The sequence below is a fragment of the Ipomoea nil genome, unplaced genomic scaffold (assembly GCF_001879475.1).
Source record: "Ipomoea nil cultivar Tokyo-kokei standard unplaced genomic scaffold, Asagao_1.1 scaffold1421, whole genome shotgun sequence".
Classification (NCBI taxonomy): Eukaryota; Viridiplantae; Streptophyta; class Magnoliopsida; order Solanales; family Convolvulaceae; genus Ipomoea; species Ipomoea nil.
Genome location: NW_017617849.1, coordinates 2732783 through 2760664, shown reverse-complemented (window position 1 = coordinate 2760664; position 27882 = coordinate 2732783). Strand labels below are relative to the sequence as shown.

The 27882-nt window shown below is 34.8% G+C and overlaps 3 protein-coding genes across 7 annotated transcripts; all 3 read left to right on the top strand.

The window, feature by feature from the left end:
- Positions 1-170: 170 nt before the first annotated feature.
- LOC109187887 (probable LRR receptor-like serine/threonine-protein kinase At1g53440) lies at positions 171-9253 on the top strand. 3 transcript variants are annotated; one of them, XM_019338269.1, is made up of 24 exons: positions 171-364; positions 2064-2250; positions 3672-3743; positions 3894-3962; positions 4044-4115; positions 4208-4279; positions 4388-4459; positions 4542-4613; positions 4709-4780; positions 4973-5044; positions 5130-5201; positions 5518-5583; positions 5709-5774; positions 5978-6037; positions 6119-6157; positions 6285-6337; positions 6415-6782; positions 6950-7148; positions 7234-7368; positions 7444-7562; positions 7713-7923; positions 8002-8239; positions 8474-8624; positions 8715-9253. In XM_019338269.1, exons 1-24 carry the CDS (start codon positions 259-261, stop codon positions 9162-9164), a joined length of 3093 nt encoding a protein of 1030 aa, XP_019193814.1. In that variant the 5' UTR covers positions 171-258; the 3' UTR covers positions 9165-9253. The 3 variants fall into 3 exon arrangements, with proteins under 3 accessions (XP_019193814.1, XP_019193815.1, XP_019193817.1); XM_019338270.1 differs by lacking the exons at positions 4208-4279; positions 4388-4459; positions 4542-4613; positions 4709-4780; positions 4973-5044; XM_019338272.1 differs by lacking the exons at positions 3894-3962; positions 4044-4115; positions 4208-4279; ... (2 more) ...; positions 4709-4780; positions 4973-5044 and having other exon boundaries at positions 237-364.
- On the top strand, positions 232-22445 carry LOC109187888 (probable LRR receptor-like serine/threonine-protein kinase At1g53430). 3 transcript variants are annotated; one of them, XM_019338274.1, is made up of 25 exons: positions 232-259; positions 13535-13654; positions 15314-15509; positions 15688-15765; positions 15898-15966; positions 16871-16942; positions 17035-17106; positions 17215-17286; positions 17369-17440; positions 17536-17607; positions 17786-17857; positions 17943-18014; positions 18348-18413; positions 18513-18581; positions 18746-18805; positions 18886-18924; positions 19044-19096; positions 19190-19560; positions 19724-19919; positions 20003-20137; positions 20240-20358; positions 20482-20692; positions 20767-21004; positions 21548-21698; positions 21798-22445. In XM_019338274.1, exons 2-25 carry the CDS (start codon positions 13543-13545, stop codon positions 22218-22220), a joined length of 3090 nt encoding a protein of 1029 aa, XP_019193819.1. In that variant the 5' UTR covers positions 232-259; positions 13535-13542; the 3' UTR covers positions 22221-22445. The 3 variants fall into 3 exon arrangements, 2 of the variants coding, with proteins under 2 accessions (XP_019193819.1, XP_019193818.1); XR_002055318.1 differs by lacking the exon at positions 232-259 and having other exon boundaries at positions 13214-13654; positions 21798-22287; positions 22373-22445; XM_019338273.1 differs by lacking the exon at positions 232-259 and having other exon boundaries at positions 13214-13654.
- A 3868-nt stretch (positions 22446-26313) lies between these two features.
- Positions 26314-27223, top strand: LOC109187892 (NAC domain-containing protein 101-like). The gene is made up of 2 exons (XM_019338279.1): positions 26314-26821; positions 26933-27223. Exons 1-2 carry the CDS (start codon positions 26366-26368, stop codon positions 27107-27109), a joined length of 633 nt encoding a protein of 210 aa, XP_019193824.1. The 5' UTR covers positions 26314-26365; the 3' UTR covers positions 27110-27223.
- The last annotated feature ends 659 nt before the right edge of the window (positions 27224-27882 follow it).

Here is a 27882-nt window from a genome sequence, read left to right as displayed (position 1 = left end):
TGTAATACGTGGGTCTGATTATTATTTATTTTAGAATTTTGATTGTCTAATCATTATTCATTATTTCATTAACTGCCTAAAAACTTTGAGTTCCTTAGGTGGAGAGCATTTCGTTTTACTGTTTCCGCCTTCTTCCCAAACGCACCCCTCAAACCCCACAGTCCGTCAGTCCTCCTTCTGATTTATCTGCAAATTCTCTTCAATTCAACTCTAGCTTGCAGTTTTGGAGTCTTCTGAGGAAGCTCGAATTGAAGAAGAATGAATTCTAGAGGGACTCTTGCTGTTCTGTTTCTATACGCATTTCTGGCATTGAGTTTCTTCGCTTGCCTCACATCCGCCGCCTCACTCTTGCCGGCGGAGGAAGGTACGCTACATACTGATGATCTGAGTGATAGATTGATGTGAAAAACACGAACAAACAAGTAATAAAGCTCTGAGTTTACATCACGGACTTTTTCCTGTAACTGTATTGTTTCAGTCATTCCGTTCTTAGTTCCTATAAGGCTATAACTGCAGTTTTTAAATTAGTATAATGGAGAAGAAAATGAAGGGGAATGCTGAATGAAGATTCGTGACATTTGAATTAGCTGCGGAAGTACAGAATTTGAAATAATTAGCATTTTATTTTAATTGAAACATAGCAGAATTGCATATTGCAGTATTACTTTTTCTGTGCGTTGATCTCTGATTTCATGAGGATTTTGATCGGTTGTCATATATCACTATATAAATATTTTTGAGTTTTTTTTTTTCCTAAAATTTCTGAATTTGTATGTATTCAAGTAAATATCAACATCATTTCTGTTAAAGGTATTGTTATTTTCTAAATATTTGTTGCTGTTGAAATAATTGCAAATATCGTGGATGGGAGCTTCTTACCATGTTTTTTTTTATTTTTATTTTTTTTTATTTTTATTTTATTTTAAATTTAATTTGTTGGTTAAAAAAAAAAACAGGATATTATTGACACGTATCACTTCTTTTTCTTTGTTTCTTTTCTTTTCTTGATATATATATCACCATGTTTTCATGAGAACAAGTTTTCAAGTAGAAATTGTGGACAAATTTGATCCAATGTTGAAAATTAGTAAAAAATGAAAAAACATATGTGATAACATTTATGTAATTTTGTGTAATTATGATTATGCATTTAAAAATACTTGATAGTATATTTATAAATGTTTGACTATGTATTTTAAAATGTTTTGGGTGCATAATTCTAATCATCTTTCTTTTATGTGTCATCGGAAGAGTTTCTAAATGCACTTTTAATCATTCTGGAATACACTGCCAAACATTTTTAAATGTACAATTATATTACAAAAAATTTTAAAAATATTATTACATTTTTTTTTTCATTAATTTTCAGCCTTTTGTCATCACTAAATGATCGAATCAAATTTGTCCACTCATATGTGAGTATTTTCCTTCGATCCCTGTATATATAAATTAAAAGAAGTATGATTTTTTCATTAGAAAAAATGTTACAATTGGATTCGGTCAACTGGTATCCAATGTATCTAAATATCTTTTGCCGTCATTGGTCTGGCCCACTGGATTCTTTGATTGATTACGACATGGGTTACATTTATGGTATGCAATTATTATATCTCTACTTTTTTATATTTATTTATTAGTGTGACAATCAAATCATAACGGAAGCAGCTCATTTCATTTTGTATGAACTGTAACTTTTATGTCGCTAAAATTGTTTGGGATACTACAATCATGCTGTTGACTTTATGTACTTAGGGCAATTTTATTTGTGTTTTTAGGGAGGTTTTTTTTTTTAATAAATAGACGTTTTGGGATGGTTTTTTGATAAATGGGGTGCGGTTATTTTTAGCTCTTTTTCTTGCGCAAAATTTTGTGGGTTCTAACTGTGAAGAAAAAGACACGCAAATAGTGTCCATGTGCCATGTTGGGCGCGTGAAACTGCTTTTTACTTTTTATTTTTGTTAAAAATGTATTTTGTTTTCTCTCATTTTCTTCTCTCTCTTACCTGACTTGCAAAAAAATCAAGAAAAAAATATAACTAACGAGCTTGCTCATTTATGTCACAGTGGAAGTTTTGAAAACAATATCTGCAAAGCTAGGGAACAAGTATTGGAACGTTACCCAGACATCTTGCAATGATGGCATAGGTTTAAACCAGACCTTTCCCGATGATGGATCTGGCAACGATAAGTTCAGTCATGTAATATGTGATTGCAATTTCAATGGCAGTACAGCCTGCCATGTTACAGATATGTAAGACTTTTTCTTTTATTATTATCTTTGAAGCATTTTCACACTAAAAAAATTAGAGAAAAATAATTCTATATATAATTTTATACGTTTAATTGTTTAAGTATCTATTAGTTTTTTTTAAATCTAATTACAATTAGAGACATAATTAGGCGTGGGGTGGTCCAGACACTCTCCCCCCACCCCCACCCCCACCCCAAACTGTTAGTAATTTATATTTAGTACGACTAAGTTTATATAATTTATGATTAACTAATCATATGTTGTATGTAAAAAATTAATGTTTGCTTCCAAAAGTTTTAATTTGTAAACTTAATATTACACACACACATACTATTGAAAAAAACACTAAACACTCATCGAGTGTCGGGAGGCGCCTAACGCCTAGGTCTTTTTTTTTTAATAATTATTTTTAATTTTATTAATTTTTTAAAATTCGATAACTTTTAATACTTTAACAGTTAATACTAAAATATTCGATACTAACATAAAAAACATATAGAATTGTAAATTGTATAAAGATTTAAATAATCAAAACACAATTCCACACAATCACAACTCATAATATGTCAACTTAGCTCCAAACTTTCAAATCAATTCATAGAATCATAGATAAATTAATCACAATCCAAACTCCAACCGACGTCATTTTGAACGATTTGAACGACTTAGAGTTATTTCACTCAAAACAACATCGTTTTGAATGAAATATCCATTAACAAAAAACGGAACAATAGCTAATCGGCTGACTAGGTGACCTAGTCGATGCCTAGAACACCGATTACAGTGATATTCTAGGCGGTCGTCTGGTGCGGTTTTTGCAACATTATATATATATATATATATATATATATATATATATATATATATATATATATATATATATATATATATATAAAAGCAAATCAAATGAAAACATTGTCTTCCTTGTAAAAAGTGCGGACTAATCTCAACTGTTAATTAGGATTCATCAATGATTAAGGGTTTTTGTAAAAAAATTATGGGTGTCTCTGTCTTCTTGTATAGATTTGAAGAAGACAAAGATTGACCCGTGATTTTGGTATTTTTCAAAAAAAAAAAAAAGAAGAAGAAAATAACTAGTTGACCCATTTTGTATTTTTAAAAAAGTTATCAAAGTGAACTTATATTTAATAATATTTAAATAATTTCATGGATGGACCAAAAATGGTCATGGTACAATAATACTATGACAAAGAGGATGTTCTGAAAAAAAAAACTTGACTAAAATCATTATCATTTATAAATTTATGACAAAAAATGAAAGTAAACTTTTCCAAAAAAATTTCTATCTCACCCCTGAATGGAACATTACTATTTAGAAGTAGTATCTCAATTTTTCTACGACTGAAAGCTTCCATACAACTTTTATTGTAATGATTTTTTTTTTTTTTATAATGATGCAGCCTGTTGAAAGGTCTTAGTCTCCCAGGAGTTCTTCCTCCAGACTTCGCAAAGCTTAGGTTTCTGCGACAATTGTGAGTAAGACTGAGAATTGATTCTCTTGTTATCAAATTCAGCTGTTATTATGCTTTTAGAACTAGTAAAGCTCTCTCTGTTGATCATGTTCCCTTGCATGCTTTTAATGCACCCACATTTACTTATACTCATGTTTCTTGCCTTCCCAGGGATTTGACTCGGAATTACATAAATGGATCAATTCCCACTAGCTTTGGCCAACTCCCTCTCACTAATTTGTAATATCTCTTTCTCTTGACTTTTCTGTTTTAATTTATTGCTGCCTTAAAATGTTTTATTAGTGTTATGCATTAATATAGGTCACTTTTGGGGAATCGAATCTCTGGGAAGATACCCAAAGAAATAGGTGATATTTCTACGTTGGAGCATTTGTAAGTTAAACTTTACATATGTAGTGCTCTTCATCTCACTGTATGAATTAGTAGTACCCAATGTTGTTTACAAATCTGGGTTGATTGCTTAGAGTATTGGAAGATAATGAGCTTCAAGGACCTCTTGATGAAAATCTCGGAAGGTTGAGCAATTTGAAAAGACTGTAAGTAGAATGAATCGAAGGCTTTATGAATTATGATTAATACCAGAATTCCTACAGTGGAAGTTGTTTTTGATTGTAATTGCTTAATTTCAAACAACTTTGCTGCAGCCTTCTCTCTGCCAACAATATTACTGGAGTCATACCAGAAACTTTTGTCAATCTTAAGAATTTGATGGACTTGTAAGTGTTATAAGTTTAAAAGAGTGTAGGTTTTGATTTCAAGAATCAAGGTTCTGAAAGTTATTGTTGTCTAATTTTTCAGCAGGATAGACGGGAATCCAATATCTGGTAAGGTTCCCGATTTTATTGGCAACTGGACAAAACTGACAACATTGTGAGTATTTATGAAGAATCATATGATAACATTTAATGAAAAGCTATGGTTAGCATGTGGCATCTTGATTGAGAGAGTTATCAAATTTGTTGCAGATACATGCTTGGCACATTGCTAGAGGGGCCAATTCCTCCCACTATATCCCTGTTGAAAAAGATAGAAATACTGTGAGCTCAAATTTGCTTCTAATTATTGTATCTGCGTTGCTTGTTAATCATAAAAAAATCTTTCTTTAAAAAAAATAAAAATTGTTAAGTCTCCTTTAAACCCCTAGCCCCACAAAGGAACTAAATAGCTAATCCCACTAAGGGAGATGAAACTTCAATTTGATAGATGTTTACATGCATTGTGCTTGTCAGGCAAATTTCTGGTTTAAGAGGAGGAAGCATGACATTCCCAACGTTAGAGGGCTTGAAAAATATTACAACATTGTACGTAGGATATACTTATATTTTGTTGCTAGCAATTAAATCTTCTCTTTGATATATCTGTATTCTAATGCACTTTCCAATGCAGAGTTTTGAGGAATTGCTCGATTGCTGATACCATCCCAGAATACATAGGAGCTATTCCCAATTTAAAAACTTTGTGAGTTTTTTTAATGAGTGGGAGTTATTTTTGTTGCTTGGTAAAATCTCACATTTAGTTTCATAATATCAATTATATTAATATGGCTCTACTAAGCTATTCATCACTCATATACTGTGCTTTCATTTCTCTAACATTATGGGGGGAAATCCCTCCGAGATCATAGGCTTATGGTGCACTTATATTGCACATAAAAAACAATGCAATTGAGGGACGTTTTACCAAAATTGGACTAACTACAATGTTTGCCATCAGCAACAATTTGGTTTTGATGGTAATTTACTTGGTTTCTGAAGTGTGATCTATTCATTTGCAGAGATCTTAGTTTCAACATGCTGAATGGTAAAATCCCAACTGCAATGGGCAAGAAAATTCAATATGTGTAAGTACATCACCTATGAATGCTTATCAAGCTGAGATTTTCTTTAATAAATAAATTTTATTACAGTATTATTATTTTCATAGTAATTGCTCATCCTTATAAGTACTCCATTGTTTGTGATTTAGGTTTCTGGCGCATAACATGTTAAGTGGAGAGATACCCAGTTGGATTTCGGAAAGCAAAGATAGAATGTTAGTATGAGCACAAGTTTTTATTACCACTACTCCCACAAGTATTGCTAGTCAGTCATGTGATTGCATAATTACTTATCTTTATAGTTTTGTCAAAATGTATTCAACTAAATCAGAGAGGTAAATTTATGAAGGGAAAATAGCATTTTTTTTTGGTTATAAATTTCAGTTTTACATAAAAATGTTATTTCAATTTCTTGCAGTGATTTATCCTACAACAGTTTAACAGAGTCATCTCCAACAGGGTGCCAGGCCTCCAGTGTGTATGTCTTTTCCCTATTTTGTAGCTAAATTAAATATATTATGTTACAGTATTACTTAAACTGCCTTTTTTTTTGGTACAGGAATTTAGTCTCCAGCTATTCAGTTCCAAAGAGTGACTCGTAAATTCCCTGAATATAGACTATAGTCAACTACTTTTTGTTATTTGTTAGATTGTTGCTCATTTCATTTCATTAAGTTTGCAAATTGATGTGATATAAATCATATAATCCCATTTACGATTTGTAGTAATGCTTGGTGTTCACAGAAAGACCTCCCTTGCAGTAGTGGCAAAGCTCGATGTGAGTCTCACTGTTGCTATGTGAGAAATCTTTTTACTTATTTACAACAGCTTCTCAGGATTTTACTTTGCCTGCAGATCATTCTCTCTTTATAAATTGTGGAGGAGGCAGAACTGAATTTGAGGATAATACATATGACGAGGACTTTAACAATGAAGGCCCATCATACTTTTCTGCATCCTCTGATAGATGGGCTTACGGCAGCTCAGGATTGTTCATTTCAAATGACAGTGCCAAATATGTTGCAACAAACACTTTTTCGTCGAATGTGATCAAAGATGATATTTACAAAACAGCTCGACTTGCTCCAACTTCGCTTGTGTATTATGGGTTTTGCATGAAACAAGGGAGCTATAAAGTGGTCCTCCACTTTGCTGAAATAATGTTTTCTAATGACTCAAAGTATAGCAGTCTTGGGAGGCGACTATTTGATGTAAAAATCCAAGTAAGTCATAGGCATATATATACCACTTTAACATTACAGTTTTTTGGCTTTACGATTATTCACAAAGTAGTGGCATAACAGTTAATCAATTTCCTCGACGGCCTTTCTGAATAAGAGTCATGCTAGAAAACTTGCTGTTTATTTGGTCTTCTTCAACTCTTATGTAGGGGAAGGTAGTCTTGACGGACTTTAACATTGTGGAAGAAGCTAAGGGTGCTGGGATTGGCATTACAAAAGAGTTTGACGATGTTCTTGTCAATGGTAGCACCCTAGAAATACACTTGTATTGGACTGGAAAAGGAACTAATGCTATTCCTCGGAGAGGTGTACATGGACCTTTGATTTCCGCTATTACAGTCACACCAAGTTAGTATCTCTACATCCTTATATACTTTCTGCTTTTCTCTGACTTGTTAGTTGTTTCTAACAAAACCTGCCTTCTTTCTCGTAGACTTCAATACTGATGAAGGGTTGAGTGCTGGAGCTATAGTTGGCATTGCGATTTCTTGTTGTGTGTTCGCCCTGTTAATCTTAGTAGCTCTAAGGATGAAAGGGTATCTCGGGGGTAAAGTTGCAGAAGACAATGGTAAGATATACCACAAAAATGTTCTTTGTCCTGTTTTCGATTTTGCTGAAATTTCTAACCATCCTCTTGTCACAGAATTGAGAGCAATTGATTTGCAGACGGGCTATTTTACTCTCAGACAGGTTAAGGCTGCTACTAATAACTTTGACCTGGCTAATAAAATTGGTGAAGGAGGATTTGGGCCAGTTTACAAGGTAAATAGTTACTTCTCCCACTTATCTTTCATTTTTATCTCCATTAATTGTTAATTCAGTTATCAAATTGACAATATTGGAAACATTTGACAGCAATTAAGGATGTTTATCCCAAACAAATCGTGGACTGATAATCCTACTTCATTGCAGGGTGTTCTTTCAGATGGTGTAGTCATTGCTGTCAAGCAACTCTCTTCCAAGTCGAATCAAGGAAACCGGGAATTCATCAATGAGATAGGAATGATATCAGCTTTACAACACCCAAACCTTGTGAAGCTTCACGGTTGTTGTATAGAAGGAAACCAGCTATTACTAATATATGAATACATGGAAAACAACTGTCTTTCTCGAGCACTTTTTGGTAAAATGATTGGCTTTGAATTACTAAAATGATTTGATATCCCTTCCAGTTTGTTGCTAACCTTTCATTTTCCTTAAGGACGCGAGGATCAGAGGTTGAGTCTAGACTGGCAAACCAGGAAGAAGATATGCTTGGGAATAGCCAAGGGCTTAGCATATCTCCATGAGGAATCGAGGTTGAAGATCGTCCATCGAGATATAAAGGCTTCCAATGTGCTTCTTGACAATGATCTAAACGCTAAAATTTCAGACTTTGGTTTGGCTAGGCTTGATGAAGAAGAGAATACCCACATTAGCACACGAATCGCTGGCACTGTGTAAGCCTTTTTCTTAGTAGTTCTTCGTTTTATATGATCTTATTTAGGTTCCACGTTTTAGAACCCCAACCCCATACCCAACAAATACTTCTACTTTGATATTCTGTAGAATGTTTTCTCTTGTTTCTTCCACATGCTCAACAGTTGTTCTCATAATACCCAAATATTGTAGAAGTTATTCTTGAAAATTGAAGTAGTTCTTTTGCTATTTCGAACTGTTACTCTTTCTTTCAGAGGTTATATGGCTCCAGAATATGCGATGAGGGGCTATTTGACAGACAAAGCAGACGTTTACAGCTTTGGAATAGTTACATTGGAGATTGTAAGTGGGAAAAGTAACACAAATTACAGACCAAAAGAGGAGTTTGTGTACCTGCTTGACTGGGTAAGCCAAGAAATGAGCTAGCTAGCCGTATCTGCTTTTTTGTTACCATTTCTGATAATAACCCTGACGAGTTTGGTTTGGAAAATGAAGGCTTATGTCCTAGAAGAACAGGGAAATCTATTAGAGCTTGTGGATCAGAGCCTGGGTTCCAACTATCCTAAAGAAGAAGCGCTAATGATGCTCAAATTGGCTCTTTTGTGTGCCAATCCATCACCAACTCTCAGGCCACCCATGTCCTCTGTGGTGAAGATGCTCAACCGCGAGATTCCGGTGCAAGCGCCACCAGTCGGGCTGGGGAAGTCAAATGATGATCCTGCTAGGTTTAAAGCCTTCATGAAACTATCACATGACAGCCAGAGCCAGACCACAAATTCTTCCTCAACCATCTCTAAGGACAGTACTCGTCAGCTGCAGAGAAGTATCTCACTTGGTGCACCCTGGACCGGTTCATCGTACTCTTTTCCTAGCAGGGATGGCAACCAAGATTGTTCTTCCACTACCAAACTTCTTCCGGATCTTTATAACGTTAACCAAGAGTGATCGACGGATAGTATATGAAAGTGAGACTTGAAAATGGCAGTCATAGTATATGAATGTGAAATTAGAAAATGGCATGCAGTAATTATATTTGTTTGGTGTGAAACTAGAAAATGGCAGTCATTGACTCATTGTATATGAATGCTTTGAGGAATCTGTGTATTAATTATGAACATAGAACCATGTCCGACACGGTTCCAGAGCATAACTATTGATTGGCATTTGGCAAGCAATCTCCACTACACTCGCTAAAGAGGTTCAACATCTTAGTCCAATCCCTAATTACATTGAATAGACTAGTATATATAGTATGCCAGCTTCATTTTCGGTGGTGATTAGGCATTTAGGCTTAGCTTTACTCTTTGTGTTGATCACCTGCCTATTCTACTAATAAAATTTTGGAAAATTTACACTTTTTCGTCCTTATATGATAATTATAGAATTCGTCCCTAAGTGTTGGTCATGCTCACTTTTCGTCTCTAAGTTATCATTGGCGTTGCACTTTTCGTCCCTGAGTTATACTAAAATTGCAAATTTCGTCCCTAATGTTTTATTAGTAAATGGACAAAAAATGCAACATCAATGATAACTTAGAGAAGAAAAGGGAATATAATCAATATTTAATGACGAATTCTACCATTATCCTATAACTTAGAAACAAAAAGTGCAATTTTCCCTAAAATTTTCTTCCATTTTTTTTTCTTCTAAATTTTCCTATGTGTTCGACTTTTGTTTGTTTATTTTCAAAGCTTTTGAGTTGTGAGGTCAAGCAACACGAACACACACTGGAAATATGGGCTAATTCGACTAGAGAGCGTGCCCAAAACCAACCAATTAATCTAACCCTCCAAGTCCCCCAAGCATAAGGAAGGACTTAGGCCATCTCTAACCAAAGGGCGGGTCTCAAAGGAAGACAACAAATGTTGCACCAAAATGGTGTTGATGAACAATGCTATATGACACAACATTGTTCACCAACGGCGTTTTCAACTCTATAATTTTTGTTTCTTGTTTTCCCCTTGTTTTTGTTAATTTCCTTTTGTTTCAAGCCGGCTAGATCCAAACAGGATTAACGGGATTTGACCGAGCCCGACGAGCTTAGATTGTGAAGTCTGCAAATCCGATCGGGAAGAGAGAAATAAATGTCTGACAGTCACACCATGATTATAATGAAAGTGCTATCACATCATAATTACATGAATTGTACGCCCGTCCCGTATATATGGACACTTTTGCCATAGTAAAACCGCAACGGAATCCCCTTTTGGCAATGTGGCAAACATGCCAAGAGCCCGACATGTGTTCCTCATCTCCTCCTATATAAGAGCATCCACATTAGTTGGGGAGATTTGGGAGATAATGTAAAAGTGATTAGGAAAGAGAATGTGGGAGGGGAGAGAAAAAAAAAAGAAAAAAAAATAACAAAACAAAAATTAAAAAAATAATAATAAAAACCTGACGCGCTACACGGGCGCGTGCAATGATGTGCACAGCCAGTGTTGTTTTTTATTTGACTTTTTTTTTTTTTTTTTTTTTCTGACATTATCCTTGAATTTGCAGAACAAATATTTTCACAAATAACCCTACCCCACATTTGTTATTATCCCCACCCAAGATAATTCATCTGACAATAACTCCATAATATCCACTGATGTGGATGCTCTAAGGCGCATTAAATACACTTGAAAGGAGACCTTTTGGATTCTAAACTTTTCTAATTTGTAGTAAGGATTGTCCGACCAAGCACTACCTTTTTAACCCTGGAGGAAATATTAAATTCAAACAACCCGATATAAGCTATTTATCGTATCACCTCTGTATCCGTATTTTACTTTTTTGTATTTACACAATTTGTTAAATACTTAAACATAAATTTTGTATAATTAAAAGTAAATTATACTATTTAAAATATCTTATCAATACGAATAAAACAAACACTAATAATAAATATAAATTAATAAAAAAAAGTTAAAGTACATAAAACATAACTTGAATAAAATTAAATGTGCATTTAGTACTTTCGACCGCAACCCCAATTTCCTCCCTGATGGGGATATACGGGTTAGATAGGTCCATGACTGCCGATCTTGCATTGCTTGGACCAACCATCCCGAGGGCGACCTTGACTAGAGCATCAATATCGCAGAAGTGTTATATGTATTATATATTATATTCTCTATAGAATAAAATTATTATATTCTAAAATTTAAGACGACAATTGGACAATGTACTGTAATAAACCAAACCCTTCAAAGTTGACAGCTGATAACAGAGACTCGTGGGCCGTGGCTCTCTTTCACTCACCTTTCCACGCAAGAACTAACCCCTTGCTTCTACAACAAAATAATATAATCCCCATCAAATATTAATAAGTTTGATAACAAATTGCCAAACACCTTATGATTCGATGACATGTAATGATTTTTTCATATGTGCTTTAATAGGTTTTAATGAAAAAAAAGTTTGATAACGGATTAAATACTTTTTGAATTTCATTTGTGTACCAATGATTTGTTTTTTTTTTTTTTTTTTTTTTTTTTTTTTTTTTTTGTAGTGGCTAGCATCTCAACAAGCCATGAGCTAAAAAGTTTAAATTTGAATTTAGCTCGAGTTTGAATTTGAATAAACTCAAATCACGTTTTGACCAAATAGTTCTTGAGTGGCTCAACTCATTCACACTCCTAAAGTAGTAGTAGTATAATAATAATAATAATAATAATAATAATAATAATAATAATAATAATAATAATAATAATAATGTTATATAGATCAATTTTATTTGTACAAAAAAAATAAAATAAAATAAATTTAAGTTAAATAATATAAAGAGAAAAATATAAATGTGTTGAGTGCATGTAGCAACAAATGTCATAATTCACGATATAACTATTGTTCAATGCTAAGACTATCTCCATCTCTTAAATTTTACTTCTTTCAAAGTCCATGTTACTCTTTATTAATTAAAATATTTTTTAAGTATGAGATGATTTGCAATCATGGTAAGATTTGCAAGTCTTGAAAAGTGTGACAAAAGTACAATATCTTAAGGGTTATTCTATTTACACCACCTATTTTACTATTTGCACCACCTACTTAGTAGGTCAAATAGCTTTATAGGTGGTGTAAATGCCAGCATTAAATATGGTCAAAAATTATTATTTATTTTTCTTTTTTTTTAATTAAAAAAAAAAAAAAAAAAAAAAAAACCTTCACCCCGTCACCTTCTCCGGTGAGAAGGCGATGGACTGCCTTCTCACCGGAGAAGGCAAATGGGTTGTCTTCTCCGGCGAGAAGGCAACCCACACAGTGGGCTGCCTTCTCGCCGGAGAAGGCAACCCACATAGTGGGCTGCCTTCTCCGGCGAGAAGGCGACCCACTGGGCTGCCTTCTCACCGGAGAAGGCAGCCCAGTTGCCTTCTCCGGTGAGAAGGTAGTCCGTCGCCTTCTCACCGGAGAAGGCTATGGTGCTGCTTCGTTTTTTTTTTTTTTTTTTTTTTTTTTTTTAATAATAATTAAATTTTGACCTCATAAATGTAGATTTAATAGGGTGGTGCAAATAGCATTTTGACCACCCATTAGGCTATTTGCACCACCCATATATTTATTATAATTTACTACCTTTTTACATTTTCAATGTGCTTTATACCTCATTTTAGTCAAAGGGGGTGTAAATAGCAACACCCTATCTTAAATAGGAGATAGAATTTTTGTTATTTTTTATGTTTTAATAATTTAAATAATAATAACATTGATCGAATATAATAATTTTTAAATGTGATATGAAATTCAGAATCAATTTTGAAAGCTTGTTGAAATTGTAGAGATATTAAAAAAATAGTGAACGAATTCTAAATTGATAATGTAAAAGTATGACTCGCTTTAAAAAATAAGAGAATATTGCTCAGGTAAAGATACGCTAAGCTAGATAACAAATGTATGAAAATGTGATGTCATGATAAATTAATTAATTGATTTTATTACGGAGTAAAAATTAGTCATTTACCTTTAAATAAAAAACTCTTCAGTCATTAAAAATTAGTAAAATTAAACAGTAGTGTGTGGAATTTTAAAACCGTGTAGAAATTCCTTGTAACACTTTCCGGCATAATTATTTCGATTTTTCGACGTAGACAAAATTAGGAATTAGGATTAGCCGACTAGGTAGTCTGACTTTTATTACAGTGATGATATATTATTTTAAATTTTGATTGTCTAACCATTTACTTCCGTCCGTGGAGACTGGAGAGCATTTCTCCCTTCTTCCCAAACGCAGCCCTCAAATCCCTCCCACACTCCTCATTCTAATTTTTCTGCAAATTTTCTTCAACTGTAACTAACTTGCAGTTCTGGAGTCTTCTGAGGAAGATCAAATTGAAGAAGAATGAATTCTAGAGAGAATCCTGTTGCTCTGTTTCTATACGCATTCATTCTGGCGTTGATGAGTTTCTTCGCTTGCCTCACATCCGCCGCTTCAATCTTGCCTGCGGAGGAAGGTACACGACGCTTCATACTGATCATTTCTCATATATCACTATTATATTCTCGGAGTTTTTTTTCCCTAAAATTTCCTAATTTGAATATAAGATCACATCATTTCTGTTGAATGTATTGTTATTTTCTAATACGGAGTACTTGCTGTTGAGTAATTGCACATCTTGTGGATGATAACTTCTTTTACCATTATCGCCATCGGCTTTTTGGTTAAAGAAAATAAGCCGATATTATCGACACGTGTTACTTTTTTCTTATTTCTTTTTTAAAAAAATGTATTTCTTTGCTCGTTTGGATAAATATAAAAATACAATAATTTTTTAAAATGACATTTTAAAAGGGTTAATCTCACATATTTTTCTTATTTTGACATGACATATTTTGATTAGAATTTTCAGTATTTAATTATTAATTAAATTTATTTTTTAAATTCCCGGGGAGATTAACAAATTTATAGGCACGGATAAAAAGAGTTTAAATATTCATGAATAAAAGAATTAATTAACTTTTTGTAATAATTAAACTCCAAAACGTTAAAATTTAAAACGTTGCTCAAAATAACTTTTTCATTAAGTTTTTTTAAAAAATCATTTTATATATACCATATATCTTTTTATAATTAGTTAATAATATCAATTAATCAAATTTACTAACTCAATCAGTTAATAACTGGTTACCAAAATCTTACAATTAGATTTAAGTGATAATGATACACAGCTAGCCGCTAGCGTATCTAAAAATCTTTTGCATCATTGATCTGGCCAATTGGCTGTATCTAAAAATCTTTTGCATCATTGATCTGGCCAATTGGAGACGTGGCTTAATTAGATGCATGGATGTACTTTATAATTTGGCTTTGACTATGGTGTGAAAGTTTACTACTGGCGTTACGGGGCATGTATATCATGTTCTAGTCTATGTCTCTACGTGGGGGGTGTCGGTTGGTCAATATTTTGACCGCGAGATTCAGTAATTCCATAACATTGACAATTACGGAGTAATCTTCTTTTTGAAAACAAATTACGGAGTAAATTAATTTGACTATTCTTCATTTCATAATATTTGAAATCAGTTGGCTGACATTCTAGAAATTAGTTGAGGAAAACCTTCATCTTAGGATGTTTACTCCGTTAATAATCAAACTAAATTAATTATAACCTGAGGGTGTGATTGAGTGGAAGGGACCCATCCATCTTTAATCAAAGGTTAAGGGTTCGATTTTTGGCTTTGGGAGTGGAACAACTTTAAATCTCTAGGTTGAAAACCCAAAAACTAAATTAATTGAATTTGTAACATGACTTAACCGACTCCCTATTTCTGAATCAATTTATATATATACACACACACTAACAATTCAACCGATCGGTTAATTTGGTAAACTGACACTTTCGAACCAAATTAATTGATAAATAAATTTTTTAGAAAATATTAACAGTTACCCGAAACAAAATATTTTCATTAAAAACCGATTAACTAAAATTTGTCAATTCAGTTGGTTAACTGATTTTTCACCAAATGCACACCCCTACTTCATCCCCATTGCCCATTAGCTTTGAATTGATGCATAAGGAGATTGCTCATAATGGTTGGAACTTTACTGTGTCTCATGCTTATTTTCTATAATCAAACTTTTGACTTTAGTTCATGTATTCATGCCATAGTGGAAGCTTTGAACACAATATCTGCAAAGCTAAGGAACAAGTATTGGAATGTTACCCCGACATCTTGCAATAATGGTGTAGGTCTGAACGAGACCATTTCTGATGATGATCAAAATGGATCCGGCAACGATACATTCAGCCATGTATTTTGTAATTGCACTTTCAATGGTAGTACAATTTGCCATGTGACACAGATGTAAGACCTCCTTTCACTATCTTATATTGTTGAAGTGTTTCAATTTTTAGTATTGGTTTGATCTAGACACAACACTACTATTTAGAACTTAGAAGGAGTATCTCAAATTTTCTATGAATAAAAGCTTCCCTATAAGTTTTATTCTTATGATAGTTAAAATTTATTTTTAATGTTGCAGCCTGTTGAAAGGTCTTAATCTCCCTGGAGTTCTTCCTCCTGCAGAAGACTTTGCAAAACTTAAATTTCTGCAAGTATTGTGAGTATTGATACTCTTGTTATCAAAGTATTATGTTTTTAGAACTATAACAGCTCTCTCTATTGATCATGTTCCCTTGCATGCTTTTAATGCACCTACATTTACTTATAATTATGTTTCTTGCCTTCCCAGGGATCTGACTCGCAATTACATTAGTGGATCAATTTCTCGTAGCTTTGGCCAACTCCGTCTCACTAAGTTGTAATATTTCTCTCTGAACTTTTCTATTTTAGTGCTAGACTATTTTAAAAAGTTGCAAGTAAACATATTAGCTCTTGATTTAATGCAGTTAAATTGATAACTTGTTAAATTCTTATTATTAAGTCAATTAGCCGGTAAATCTAGGGTTAAAACCGGTAAAATATGTTGACATGTTAATTTTTAAATAAAAAATTTAAAAATAATGGTTGCTAGAGAAGGTGGAGAAGCGGGCTGCCTCTTCATCTTCTCTGGCAATTCTTCGTCCAATTGTACAAAAAAGCGGTCAAAGTACCTACGAGGTCCCTGTACTATAGCGTTTTGTTCAATTTAGTCCTTATACCTTTATTTTGTTCAATTTAGTCCTTGTACTTTAAAAAATCGTGTAATTAAGGACAATAGTTAATGTTGTTAATATTACGGCTAACATAGGTTACGTGGCGCTGACGATATTTATATTCTTACTCATATATTTCTTTATAAATATTTAAAATTAGTTATTTTTATCACCAATATATTAAATTAGTATGTCTAAAATAAATAATTAAAATCATGTTCCTAATGAGATTTGGACAATTGTCCTTAGTTTCACCACTTTTTAAAGTAGAGGGACTAAATTGAACAGAATAAAGGTACAAGGACTAAATTGAACAAAACACTATAGTACAAGGACTTTATAGGTACTTTGACCCAAAAAAGCTGGTCATGGCTTCTCCATCTATGTTTTTATTTTTATTTTTATTTTTTTAAAATTAGTTTATTTGAATAAATGTTGTCACGTCAGCATTTTTACCAATTAATTTTAGGTAACCAGCTAATTGGTTTGATGTATTTAATTGTAACTTTTTAAAGTTCAGACTTTATGTTTAATCATTTTTCCTTTTATTAATGTTCTGCTTTAATATAGGTCACTTTTGGGAAATCGCATCAATGGGACAATACCCAAAGAAATAGGCGATATTTCTACGTTGGTGGAGTTGTAAGTGAAACTTTACATATATTGTGTTCTTCATCTCACTGTATTTATTAATAGTACCCAATGTTGTTTACAAATATGGGTTGATTGCTTAGAGTTTTGGAAGATAATGAGCTTGAAGGACCTCTTCCTGAAAATCTAGGAAAGTTGAGCCAATTGAAGAAACTGTAAGTAAAAAGAATCAAAGGCTTTATGAATTATGATTAATACCACTATTCCTACACTATTACTCATTTTGTATTGTGATTGCTTAATTTCAAACAACCTTGCTGCAGCCAACTCTCTGCCAACAACATTACTGGAGTCATACCAGAAACTTTTGGCAATCTTAAGGATTTGACAGACTTGTAAGTGTCATAAGTTTAAAAGAGTGTAGGTTTTGATTTCAAGATTCTTGGTTCTGAAAACTTTTGTTGTTTAATTTTTCAGTAGGATAGATGGGAATCCAATATCGGGTAAGGTTCCCTCTTTTATTGGCAACTGGACAAAACTGACAAAATTGTGAGTATTGCTGAAGAATCATATGATAATATTTAATGAAAAGCTAGGGTTTGCTTATGGTGTCTTGATTGAGAGAGTTACCAAATTTGTTGCAGATACATGCACGGCACATTGCTAGAGGGGCCAATTCCTGCGAATATATCCCTGTTGAAGAACATAGATACACTGTGAGCACAAATTTGCTTCTAATTGTTTCATTTGTGTTGCTTGTTGAGTATAGCAAATTAAGTCTCCTTTAAAGATTAAACCCCCACCCCCAATTCCTGAAGCTTACAAATGAGCTAATCCCACTAAGAGAGATGAAACTTCAATTTGATAGATGTTTAAATGCGTTGTGCTTGTCAGGCAAATTTCTGGTTTAAGAGGAGGAAGCATGGAATTCCCAAATTTAGAGGGCATGGAAAAGATGGAAACATTGTGCGTAGGATACACTTATATTTTGTCACTAGCAATCAAATCTTCTCTTTGATGTTTCTGTAGTTTAATGCACTTTCCAATGCAGAGTTCTAAGGAATTGCTCCATTGTTGGTACAATCCCCGAATACATCAATAAAATGACGGACTTAGAAACTTTGTGAGTTTTTTTTTTTTGTGTGTGGAAATTCTTTTTGTTGCTCGTTGACATCTCACATTTAGTTTCTTAATATCAGTTGACTTAAATTGATTCTATTAAGTTGTTCATCGCTCATATACTGTGTTTCATTTCTCTTTCTCTAACATTGTGGGGGGAAATCTGTCCAAGATCATAGGCTCTAATAGGTGCTCTGATATTGCACACAAAAAATAATATAAGTGAGGGAGTGGGACATTTTGCCAAAATCGACTAACTACAAAGTTTGCCATCTGCAATAATTTGGTTTTGATGGGAATTTACTTGAATTTTGAAGTGTACGCTATCCATTTGCAGAGATCTTAGTTTCAACAACCTGAGTGGTCCAATCCCAATTAAAGAGAGACAGAAAATTCAATATCTGTAAGTACATTACCCATGAGTGCTTATCAAGCTGTTTGTTTCTTTGGTAGTAATCGCTCCATCCTTATAGGTATTTCACATTTTTTGTCTGTGATTTAGGTTTCTGGGACATAACATGTTAAGTGGAAATATATCCGAATGGATTTTGGATGCCAGAAGATATTACATGTTAGTATGAGCACAGGTTTTTATAACCATTAGTACTGATAGTCAGTCATGGGATTGCATAATTACTTAATTTTATAGTTTTTTCGTAATGTATTCAACTAAACCAGAGGTAATTTGTTGTGAATTTCAGCTTTACATAAAAATGTTATTTCAATTTCTTGCAGCGACTTATCCTACAATAATTTAACAGAGACAGAGCCAAAAGGGTGTTCAACATCCTATTTGTAAGTCTTTTCCCTATTGAATAGCTAAAATTAAATATATTATGTTTCAGTATTACTTAAGCTGCCTTGTCTTTTGACAGAAATTTAGTCTCCAGCTATTCATATCCAAAGAGTGACTCGTAAGTTCCCTGAATATAGTCAACTGCTTGTTGATATTTGTTAGATTGTTGATCAATTATTCAATTCGTTTCATTAAGTTTGCAAATTGATGTGATACAATCCCATTCGTGATTTGTAGTAAAGCTTGGTGTTCAAAGAAAGACCTCCCTTGCAGTAGTGGCAAAGCTCGATGTAAGACTCACTGCCCACCAACCCTACTGTTGCTGTGTGAGAAATCTTTTTACTTATTTACAACAGCTTCTCAGGATTTTACTTTGCCTGCAGATCATTCTCTGTTTATAAATTGTGGAGGAGACAGAACTGAATTTGATGGTAATGAATATGAGGGGGATTCAACCGGTGAAGGTCCGTCATACTTTTTTGTATCCTCTGATAATAGATGGGCTTACACCAGCTCAGGATTGTTCCTTACAAAAGAGGATGTCAACTTCGTTGCAACAAACAAGTTTCCATCAAATATGATCAATGAGGATATTTACAAAACAGCTCGACTTGCCCCAAATTCACTCATATATTATGGGTTTTGCATGCGACAGGGGAGCTATAAAGTGCGTCTCCACTTTGCTGAAATAATGTTTTCTAATGACTCAACATATAGCAGTCTTGGGAGGCGACTATTCGATGTCAGAATCCAAGTAAGTCAAAGGCCTATACCCACTCTAACGTTACAGTTTTTTGGCTTTGTGATTATCGTTCACAAAGTAGTGGCATAACTGTTGATCAATTTCCTTGAGGGCCTTACTGAATAAGAGTCATGCTAGAAAATTTTCTGTTCATTTGGTCTTCTTTGATATGCAGGGGAATTTAGTCTTGGCGGACTATAACATCTTGGAAAAAGCTAATGTTCCTGGGAATGGCACTACCGAAGAATTTAACGTTCTTGTCAATGGTAGCACCCTAGAAATACACTTGTATTGGACTGGGAAAGGAACTAATGCTATTCCTCAGAGAAGTGTACATGGACCTTTGATTTCCGCTATTACAGTCACACCAAGTTAGTATCTCTGCATCCTTATACTTTCTGCTTTTCTCTCACTTGTTAGTTGTTTCTGACAAAGCCTGCTTTCTTTCTTGTAGACTTCAATCCTGATAAAGGGCTAAGTGCTGGAGCTATAGTTGGCATTGTAATTTCTTGTTGCGTGTTCGTCCTGTTAATTTTAGTAGCTTTAAGGATGAAAGGGTATTTGGGGGGAAAAGTAGCAGAAGACAATGGTAAGATATACTTCAAAAATGTTTTGAGGTTGCTCTACAACTAATATGTTTATTGTCATGTCTTAGGTTTTGCTCACATTGCTAACCCTTCTCTTGTCACAGAACTGAGAGGCCTTGATTTGCAGACTGGCTATTTTACTCTCAGACAGGTTAAGGCTGCTACTAATAACTTTGACCAGGCGAATAAAATTGGTGAAGGAGGATTTGGGCCAGTTTACAAGGTAAATAGTCACTTCTCCCACATGTTTTTCACTTATCAAATTGACAATATTGGAAATTTCTGACAGATGTTAAGGATGTTTTATCTCATTGAATCATGGACTGATGATCCTACTTGGTTGCAGGGTGTTCTTTCAGATGGTGTGATCATTGCTGTCAAGCAACTCTCTTCCAAGTCGAAGCAAGGAAACCGGGAATTTATCAATGAGATTGGAATGATATCAGCTTTACAACACCCAAACCTTGTGAAGCTTCATGGTTGTTGTATAGAAGGAAACCAGCTGTTGTTAATATATGAATACATGGAAAACAACTGTCTTTCTCGAGCACTTTTCGGTAAAATGCTTGGCCTTGGATTACTAAATTGATAACCCCTCCAGTTTTTTTGCTAACCTCTCGCTTTCCTTAAGGACGCGTGGAACAGAGGCTGAGTCTAGACTGGAAAACCAGGAAGAAGATATGTTTGGGAATAGCCAAGGGCTTAGCATATCTTCATGAGGAATCCAGGTTGAAGATTGTCCATCGAGATATAAAGGCTTCCAATGTGCTTCTTGACAAAGATCTTAACGCTAAAATCTCAGACTTTGGTTTGGCTAGGCTTGATGAAGAAGAGAATACCCACATTAGCACTAGAATTGCTGGGACTGTGTAAGCCTTTTTCTTAGTATTTCTTTGCTTTCTAAGCTCTTATTTAGGTTCCACGTTTTAGAACTGCATCCCCATATCCGGAGAAATATACCTACCTTTTTCTTTTTTGGATGACGAGGGAAACCCACAGCCACTATCCGACGGTGTGAACTTGATAAATCCCGTCTTCTGACCCTAACCGGCAAATGACTATAAAGAGGTAAACCAACCTAAGTTGCCTGTAACTGTCCAGCTTAAATCAAGAAAACCAATAGGCCACTCCACTACTGAGAGTCAAACTTGGAACCTTGTGGTTACCAAGCTAACCGCCTAACCAACTTGGTTGAGGTTGCCCTCAAATATACCTATTTGATATTCCATGTCATGTTTTGTCTTGTTTCTTCCACATGTTCAACAGTTTCTTGTTCTCATAATACCCAAATATTTTACAAGATATTCTTGAAATACTACTCTTGCAATTTCTAACTGTTATTGGAGGATATGGGATTAAATTTGTGAACAACATGTTGAAAATGCTGCCTGCTTTCTTACCCTTTCTTTCAGAGGTTATATGGCTCCAGAATACGCGATGAGGGGCTATTTGACAGACAAAGCAGATGTTTACAGCTTTGGAATAGTTGCATTGGAGATTGTAAGCGGGAAAAGCAACACAAATTACAGACCAAAAGACGAGTTTGTGTACCTTCTTGATTGGGTAAGCCAAGACAGACATGCATAAGCAAGCTTTATCTGCTCTTTTGTTACCATTTCTGATAATAACCAGTCAGACATGTGTTTGGTTTGGAAAATGAAGGCTTATGTCCTAGAAGAACAGGGAAATCTATTAGAGCTTGTGGATCAGAGCCTGGGTTCCAACTATTCTAAAGAAGAAGCACTGAGGATGCTCAAACTGGCTCTTTTGTGTGCCAATCCATCACCAACTCTCAGGCCATCCATGGTCTCTGTGGTGAAGATGCTCAACGGCCAAATCCCAGTGCAAGCACCAGCCGTCGGGCCTGGAAAGTCGAATGATGATCTTGCTAGGTTTAAAGCCTTCGGGAAACTGTCACATGACAGCCAAACGACGACAAATTCTTCGTCGACCTTCTCCCTGGATCAGAGCCAGAAAAGTGTTTCAGTTGGTGCACCATGGACAGGTTCCTCACAATCTCTTCCTATAGATAGTTCTTCCACTTCCAAACTTCTTCCTGATCTTTATGACGTTAACCTTGAATAACTGAGAGGGCGAAACTAGAATATGGCATGCAGTAATTATACTTTGTTTGGTGTTAAACTAGAATAAGGCAGTCATTATATTTGTTTGATGTCTCCTGGCCTTTACCAAATTATTTTTGCCTCAATTAGAAAAGCTATGTATCTATTTTTAAGTAATGTGTATATGTATATTGATTCCATTTGTACAAAAATATGAGAAAAGAAGGGTGATGTGTTTTATGATTGGTAAAATATTTGAATGATAATAAAAGTAAACAAGCATGGTACTCTGTATATCAAATCAGATAATAAGGTAAAAAAAAATTTCAACCAAACACCACCTAGATTTTTCAACTATATAGATAAGGAATATTATATTGGTAAATAAACTAGCTCAAAGTATATAGATTTCACAACAATATGAAATAAAACATGATAAATTAAAAATAAAATAAAATAAAATAAAAACACAACGATTTTTACCTAGAAATCAATAAAAGGAAAAATTAATGACAAGAGGACTGCCTTTGGGTGAATCAATAATTATATTGTCAAATCGAACTTCACAATATTGTATTATTATCACAAGAGGATTTAATACATAATTAGAGGACAAGGTCCCTATTAATAAGAGAACATATGGCTTTGTTAGTCCTTTCCCCATTCGAAATAGAATCCAACAATATAGGCCATAGTATGATTTGGACATGAATACCGATTCGTAGAGTTGTTATACCATGGAATATGGTTCACCTTGCAAGGTGGACCCTAGTTCTAAATAACGTATAAATTGTGTATTTTTAGTATTGAAATTGTGAACTTCTAGAATATAAATTGTGTTTCTAAGTTAAAACACATAACAATGGTAGAAGGGAATTTGTGAATACAGTACAAGATCATTAAATCTTAATATGTTAATATTGTATGATTGCAGTATTTGAAAGGAACTTGTGAATACAAAACAAGTTAATCAATTACATATATGTTAACATTGAGTTTTTTTTGTTTTTTTTGTTTTTTTTTTTTGAAAGTAAGCTGTAGCAATATATTAATGAATGACCATAAGAATAGAGTCAGGAAGAACAGAGTCCCAGTACATAGAGTAATCATGATCAAATGCTAACGATGCTAAAGTATAAGCATGTAAATTAACCGTTCTCTAAATATAATTCAAAGAGCAATAAGTAAACGTAGTCATAGCCGTCCTACACTTGTCCACAATGACCCCAACATATGACAAGATAGTCGTTGAATTCGAGTGTATGGTATTTCGTAACTCTGAGCAATCTGTAAGAAGATCCACATCCAACACGTTTCGTTCCTTGAGCCAAGATAGAGCCTCCTTGCAAGCGAGTGCCTCAGCCATAAGAGGTGAGAAGCAGCCCGGCAACTTGCCGTTTGTTGTGGCCATAAATGAACCTTCGTGCGAGAGTAATACTACTCCATATGTTGCTTCTCCGGTTGCTGATCTGAAGCCTGCATCTATGTAACATCTCGGCCGCCCATCCATCTCGTCCAGAACTACAGCTACTGCCACGGGCTGAGGAGGGCAATGATGAACCTCCCAGTATGTGTGCATGGCCGCCGCCGCGCGTCTCCAGGTCTGGCCGGGTCTCGAGAGTGAACCGTCCCACACCGCTGAGTTCCGGGCTCTCCATAGTTGATAAAGGATGGCTGCCATAAGCCCACACTGCTCCTTTGTCAAAATAGCCAATGCACCGGTGAGCCATGATGGAAAGGAGTTGGTGACAATATTTGTGATGGGTAGCTCTGAAACATTCCAAACTAACTTAGAATAATCACAAAATATAAGAGAATGCATAAAATCCTCATGAGTTATCCCACACATTGGGCATGTAGGATCCACTTATACCCTCTTTATAAGTTGTTAGTGGTAGGGAGAATATCACATAAAGTTCTCCAACTTCCACAATGTAACCCATTTATCAAAAGCACTCGGGTCATGCTCAAAATCACCAACAATTCGCCTATAGGCTAGGTTCAAACACGCACTCTATCAGGTCGGGGTGTAGGGGGCCCTTAGGGTTGGGGTTCAGCCTTTTGGAAGAATATTATTCTACTCCGTAACATTTACAGCACGTTTGGTTCACGGAATGAATTTTGAAGTAATAGGAATGTTATTCCATAAGGAATGGAATAGGCAAGGAATAGAATAGGAATTGTATTCTATTGTTTGGTTCGCGGAAGGAATAGACTTTAGGAATTATATTACAGTGTTTGGTTGATTTAAGGAATAGAAATGAAATATGTTTTAAAAGACATAAATACCCTTATAAAAATATGTGATGGTGGCGGTGGTGGTGATGGTGGTGGTGGTGCTGGGGTGGTAGTGGCGGTGGTAGTGGTGGGGGCGACGGTGGTGGTGGTGACGGTTGTGGCAGTGGTGGTGGGGGCGGCAACGGTTGTGGCGGTGGTGGTGGTGGTGGTGACGGTGGTGCTGCTGGGTGCAGTGGTGGTTCTGGTGGCGGTGGCGATGGTGGTGGCGGTGATGGTGATGGTGGTGGTGGCGGTGGTGGTGCTGGGGTGGTAGTGGTGGTGGTGGCCGTGGCAGTGGTGGGAGCGGTGACGGTTGTGGCGATGGTGGTGACGGCGGCGGCAGTGATGGTGGTGGTGGCGATGACGGTGGTGAAATAAGATAAATTTAGATATAGGATAAAAAAAAATTAGGTAAAAGAAAGGGGTAAAAAAGAAAATAGATTCTAAAATCTATTCCTTAGCGTTCAGTAATAGGCTAATACCAGGGGGCCTAGTAATAGCTATTACCTTATTTAAGGTAATAGGCTATTACCAGGAATATTATTCCTGGTAATAGAAATGGTTACCAAACAAAGGAATAGGCCTATTACTGAGAATGCTATGCCATTCTCGGCCTATTCCGTAAACCAAACGGGCCATTAGGGTAACCAAGTAATGCAACTATGTACATGACGGGATAATTATATTGGATAAGTATAGGGTCTCGAGTTTGACTTGAAGTATTACTGATGAGGTAACGGACATAACGTACGTCCAAGCAGTTAAAGCAATTAATTAGTCAACAATAATAGTCAGAAGCCAGGAATTAATCCAAACACTTGGTATAAGATCCGTTGTATCCATTATATATATATATATATATATATATATATATATATATATCAAGAGTTAATTTGAGCAGTCCGCACGAACTTAGCTCAATGGTTTAGTGAGCAGTATTTGAAAGAAGAGTTAATTTGAGCAATTATAAGTTGTTATCATTTTTAGCCTAGTATAGACATTTAGCTATTGTAACAAACGGGAGACACTCTTTAAATTAAACTTGTACTTAACACTTCAAGTAATACAATTGCTCTATTTACTCTTAACATTCATAACTAATTTTCCAGTATTCCATTCGATTAATATCGTAAATAATACAATAATAATTATTTTTACTATTTGATTATCGATCTCTTGATTATAGTTGCATTGGATCTTGAGATTTAATCTTCGTGCCTTGAACTTGGATCCCCTAGGCCGAAGATCCAACACAATGCATTTATAAATATAATTGATCAAATTTATTATTTGTTTGATTAATTATTTTCTTATTCATCGACTTTGGTCTAAATATTTATTTATGAGAAAATTTCGTTGTTGGTCCCCTAACTATTATACATGAATCATATTTTATCTTTGACTATTAAATTTTTTCCTTCTTAAAGAGTACTGTATTTAGTTCTTTCGGAATGAACACTTCGGACAATAATTAGTTGAAAAATTATACGACAGGACCAAATGTGATACAAATTAAATAATTACCACTTAATTAGAAAATTTTTATAGTCAAGGATCAAATGTGTTCATGTATATTAGTCATGGACCAAAAGTGAAATTTATTATTTATTTATGAAGTAAATTAAATTAAAGCACTCCCTAATCATCTAGAATTTGTGGGGAAAAAAAACCATTATTTTTCGCTGCCATTAATATAATTAAAATGCTTTCCTAGTCATGAAAGGATTGTGTATTATTTCTCCTTCAACCATACAACTTCTAATTGCATGCATGAACTCACGCCGGCCTCTATATATATCCCACAATCTAAACCCGACAAAAAAACAGAAGAAAAACCGTGTTTTCTGAATTCCCCAAAACGACAACCAAGTACTACGTGCAATAATAGCCATGGAACGACAAGAACATATTCCAGACGGCTACATATTTCGTCCAACAGACGCAGAGCTCCTGGGCTATCTTGCCCTATTTGTCACCGGAAACCCCGTATTATCCACGGTTCCGATTATGGAGTCTGATCTATACAACGGAGAGGAGCCATGGAAGATATTCCAACGCTCAAGAGACAAGGTTTTATACATTTTTGCTACCTTAAAAAGGAGGAGTTCCAGCGATTCACGTTACATCCGGACGGTCGGAGATGGAAAGGGTACATGGAAGGCACAAGACAGAGGAAAACCGATTTACAGATACGATGATGATGATGATGATGATGACAACCAACAGTCGAGACAACTTATCGGATACAAGAGGAGTTTGAGGTACGAGAAGAGTGGATCGAAGCATGACCGGCGATTCTTGATGAAAGAATATTATTTTCCCAGTAATATAAGAGCCACATTGAAAGTACGTAAGATACATTATATATATTGTGTTTATGTAAATTGTTTAACTTAGCTCCCAATTCGTTATGTAGATTACAAGATTGTAACTTAACTATGATATTGTGACATGCAGAGGCCATTGAATGACATTGTACTTTGTAGAATCAAGAGGAAACAAAATAATAGAGAGATTATGGGTTTCGAGAGTGAATCAATTGAAGCACGAGACATCGGAGACATTATCGGCGAATTGGCGACGAAATCTTGTAGTTATTCGGAAGTTAACTCTCTTCTAGAGACGTCGCATTAGTCCGAATGAATTGAAGAAGATAGTTTTCATTGTTCCTTTTCGGGCGACCAGTATTTAGTTTATGTATTTTTTTGAGTGAAGAATGTAAACTGGCTTAGCCTAACTTATCCCTATTCAAATTAAGAAGATCAACTCGTCCTATTCTGATAGTCAAATTTGTAATCATGTAGTTACTAAGTCTGACTAACTTGTTCGGATTGACTCATAGTTAATATATTTAATGGTTTATGTATATTTATTTAGTATTTTTAGAGGCGACCAAAAACCAGTCTTTATGATTTATTGAGATTGAAGATTCCTAAAATTTGTTTTAATTTGCTCAAGAGACTCGCAACCACTAGGTTCCCTTCTCCGGCAGAAGGCAACGATGGTGGTTGCCTTCGATCTCAACGGTGAGAAAAGGCAATGGTGAGAAAAGCCAACCACCGTCGTTGCCTTCTGCCGGAGAAGGCAACCTAGTTGTTGCGTTCTCCCGTCTTCTCGGAGAAGGCAACCCAATTGCCTTCTCCGTTAATTCAAAATTGATCGGTGACCGTTCTACGGTGATCGATCGATTGGTTGTCGGAAATGTCGTCGGACTTAGTCGGAGGTTGCCGGAATGTTCACTGGAACCCTAGCTAATGATCATTTAAAAAAAAATGTGCAATCAAATCATTAAATAAGCAAAAGATGTGAAATTGGAATATTTTTCTAATTTCTTTTAATGCAGTTTAAATTAAAAATATTTCGATCTTTAGTCCTAACTAGTATGGTAGAGGAAAAGACAACTCTTA

Coding starts and splice junctions, on each gene's coding strand:
- LOC109187888 (XM_019338274.1), top strand. CDS start 13,543: ATGAATTCTAGAGAGAATCCTGTTGCTCTGTTTCTATACGCATTCATT. Junction 15,510..15,687: donor ATTTGCCATGTGACACAGAT/GTAAGACCTCCT, acceptor TTAATGTTGCAG/CCTGTTGAAAGGTCTTAATC. Junction 19,561..19,723: donor TATTCGATGTCAGAATCCAA/GTAAGTCAAAGG, acceptor TTTGATATGCAG/GGGAATTTAGTCTTGGCGGA.
- LOC109187887 (XM_019338269.1), top strand. CDS start 259: ATGAATTCTAGAGGGACTCTTGCTGTTCTGTTTCTATACGCATTTCTG. Junction 3,744..3,893: donor CTTAGGTTTCTGCGACAATT/GTGAGTAAGACT, acceptor TTGCCTTCCCAG/GGATTTGACTCGGAATTACA. Junction 5,775..5,977: donor TCGGAAAGCAAAGATAGAAT/GTTAGTATGAGC, acceptor AATTTCTTGCAG/TGATTTATCCTACAACAGTT.
- LOC109187892 (XM_019338279.1), top strand. CDS start 26,366: ATGGAACGACAAGAACATATTCCAGACGGCTACATATTTCGTCCAACA. Junction 26,822..26,932: donor ATATAAGAGCCACATTGAAA/GTACGTAAGATA, acceptor TGTGACATGCAG/AGGCCATTGAATGACATTGT.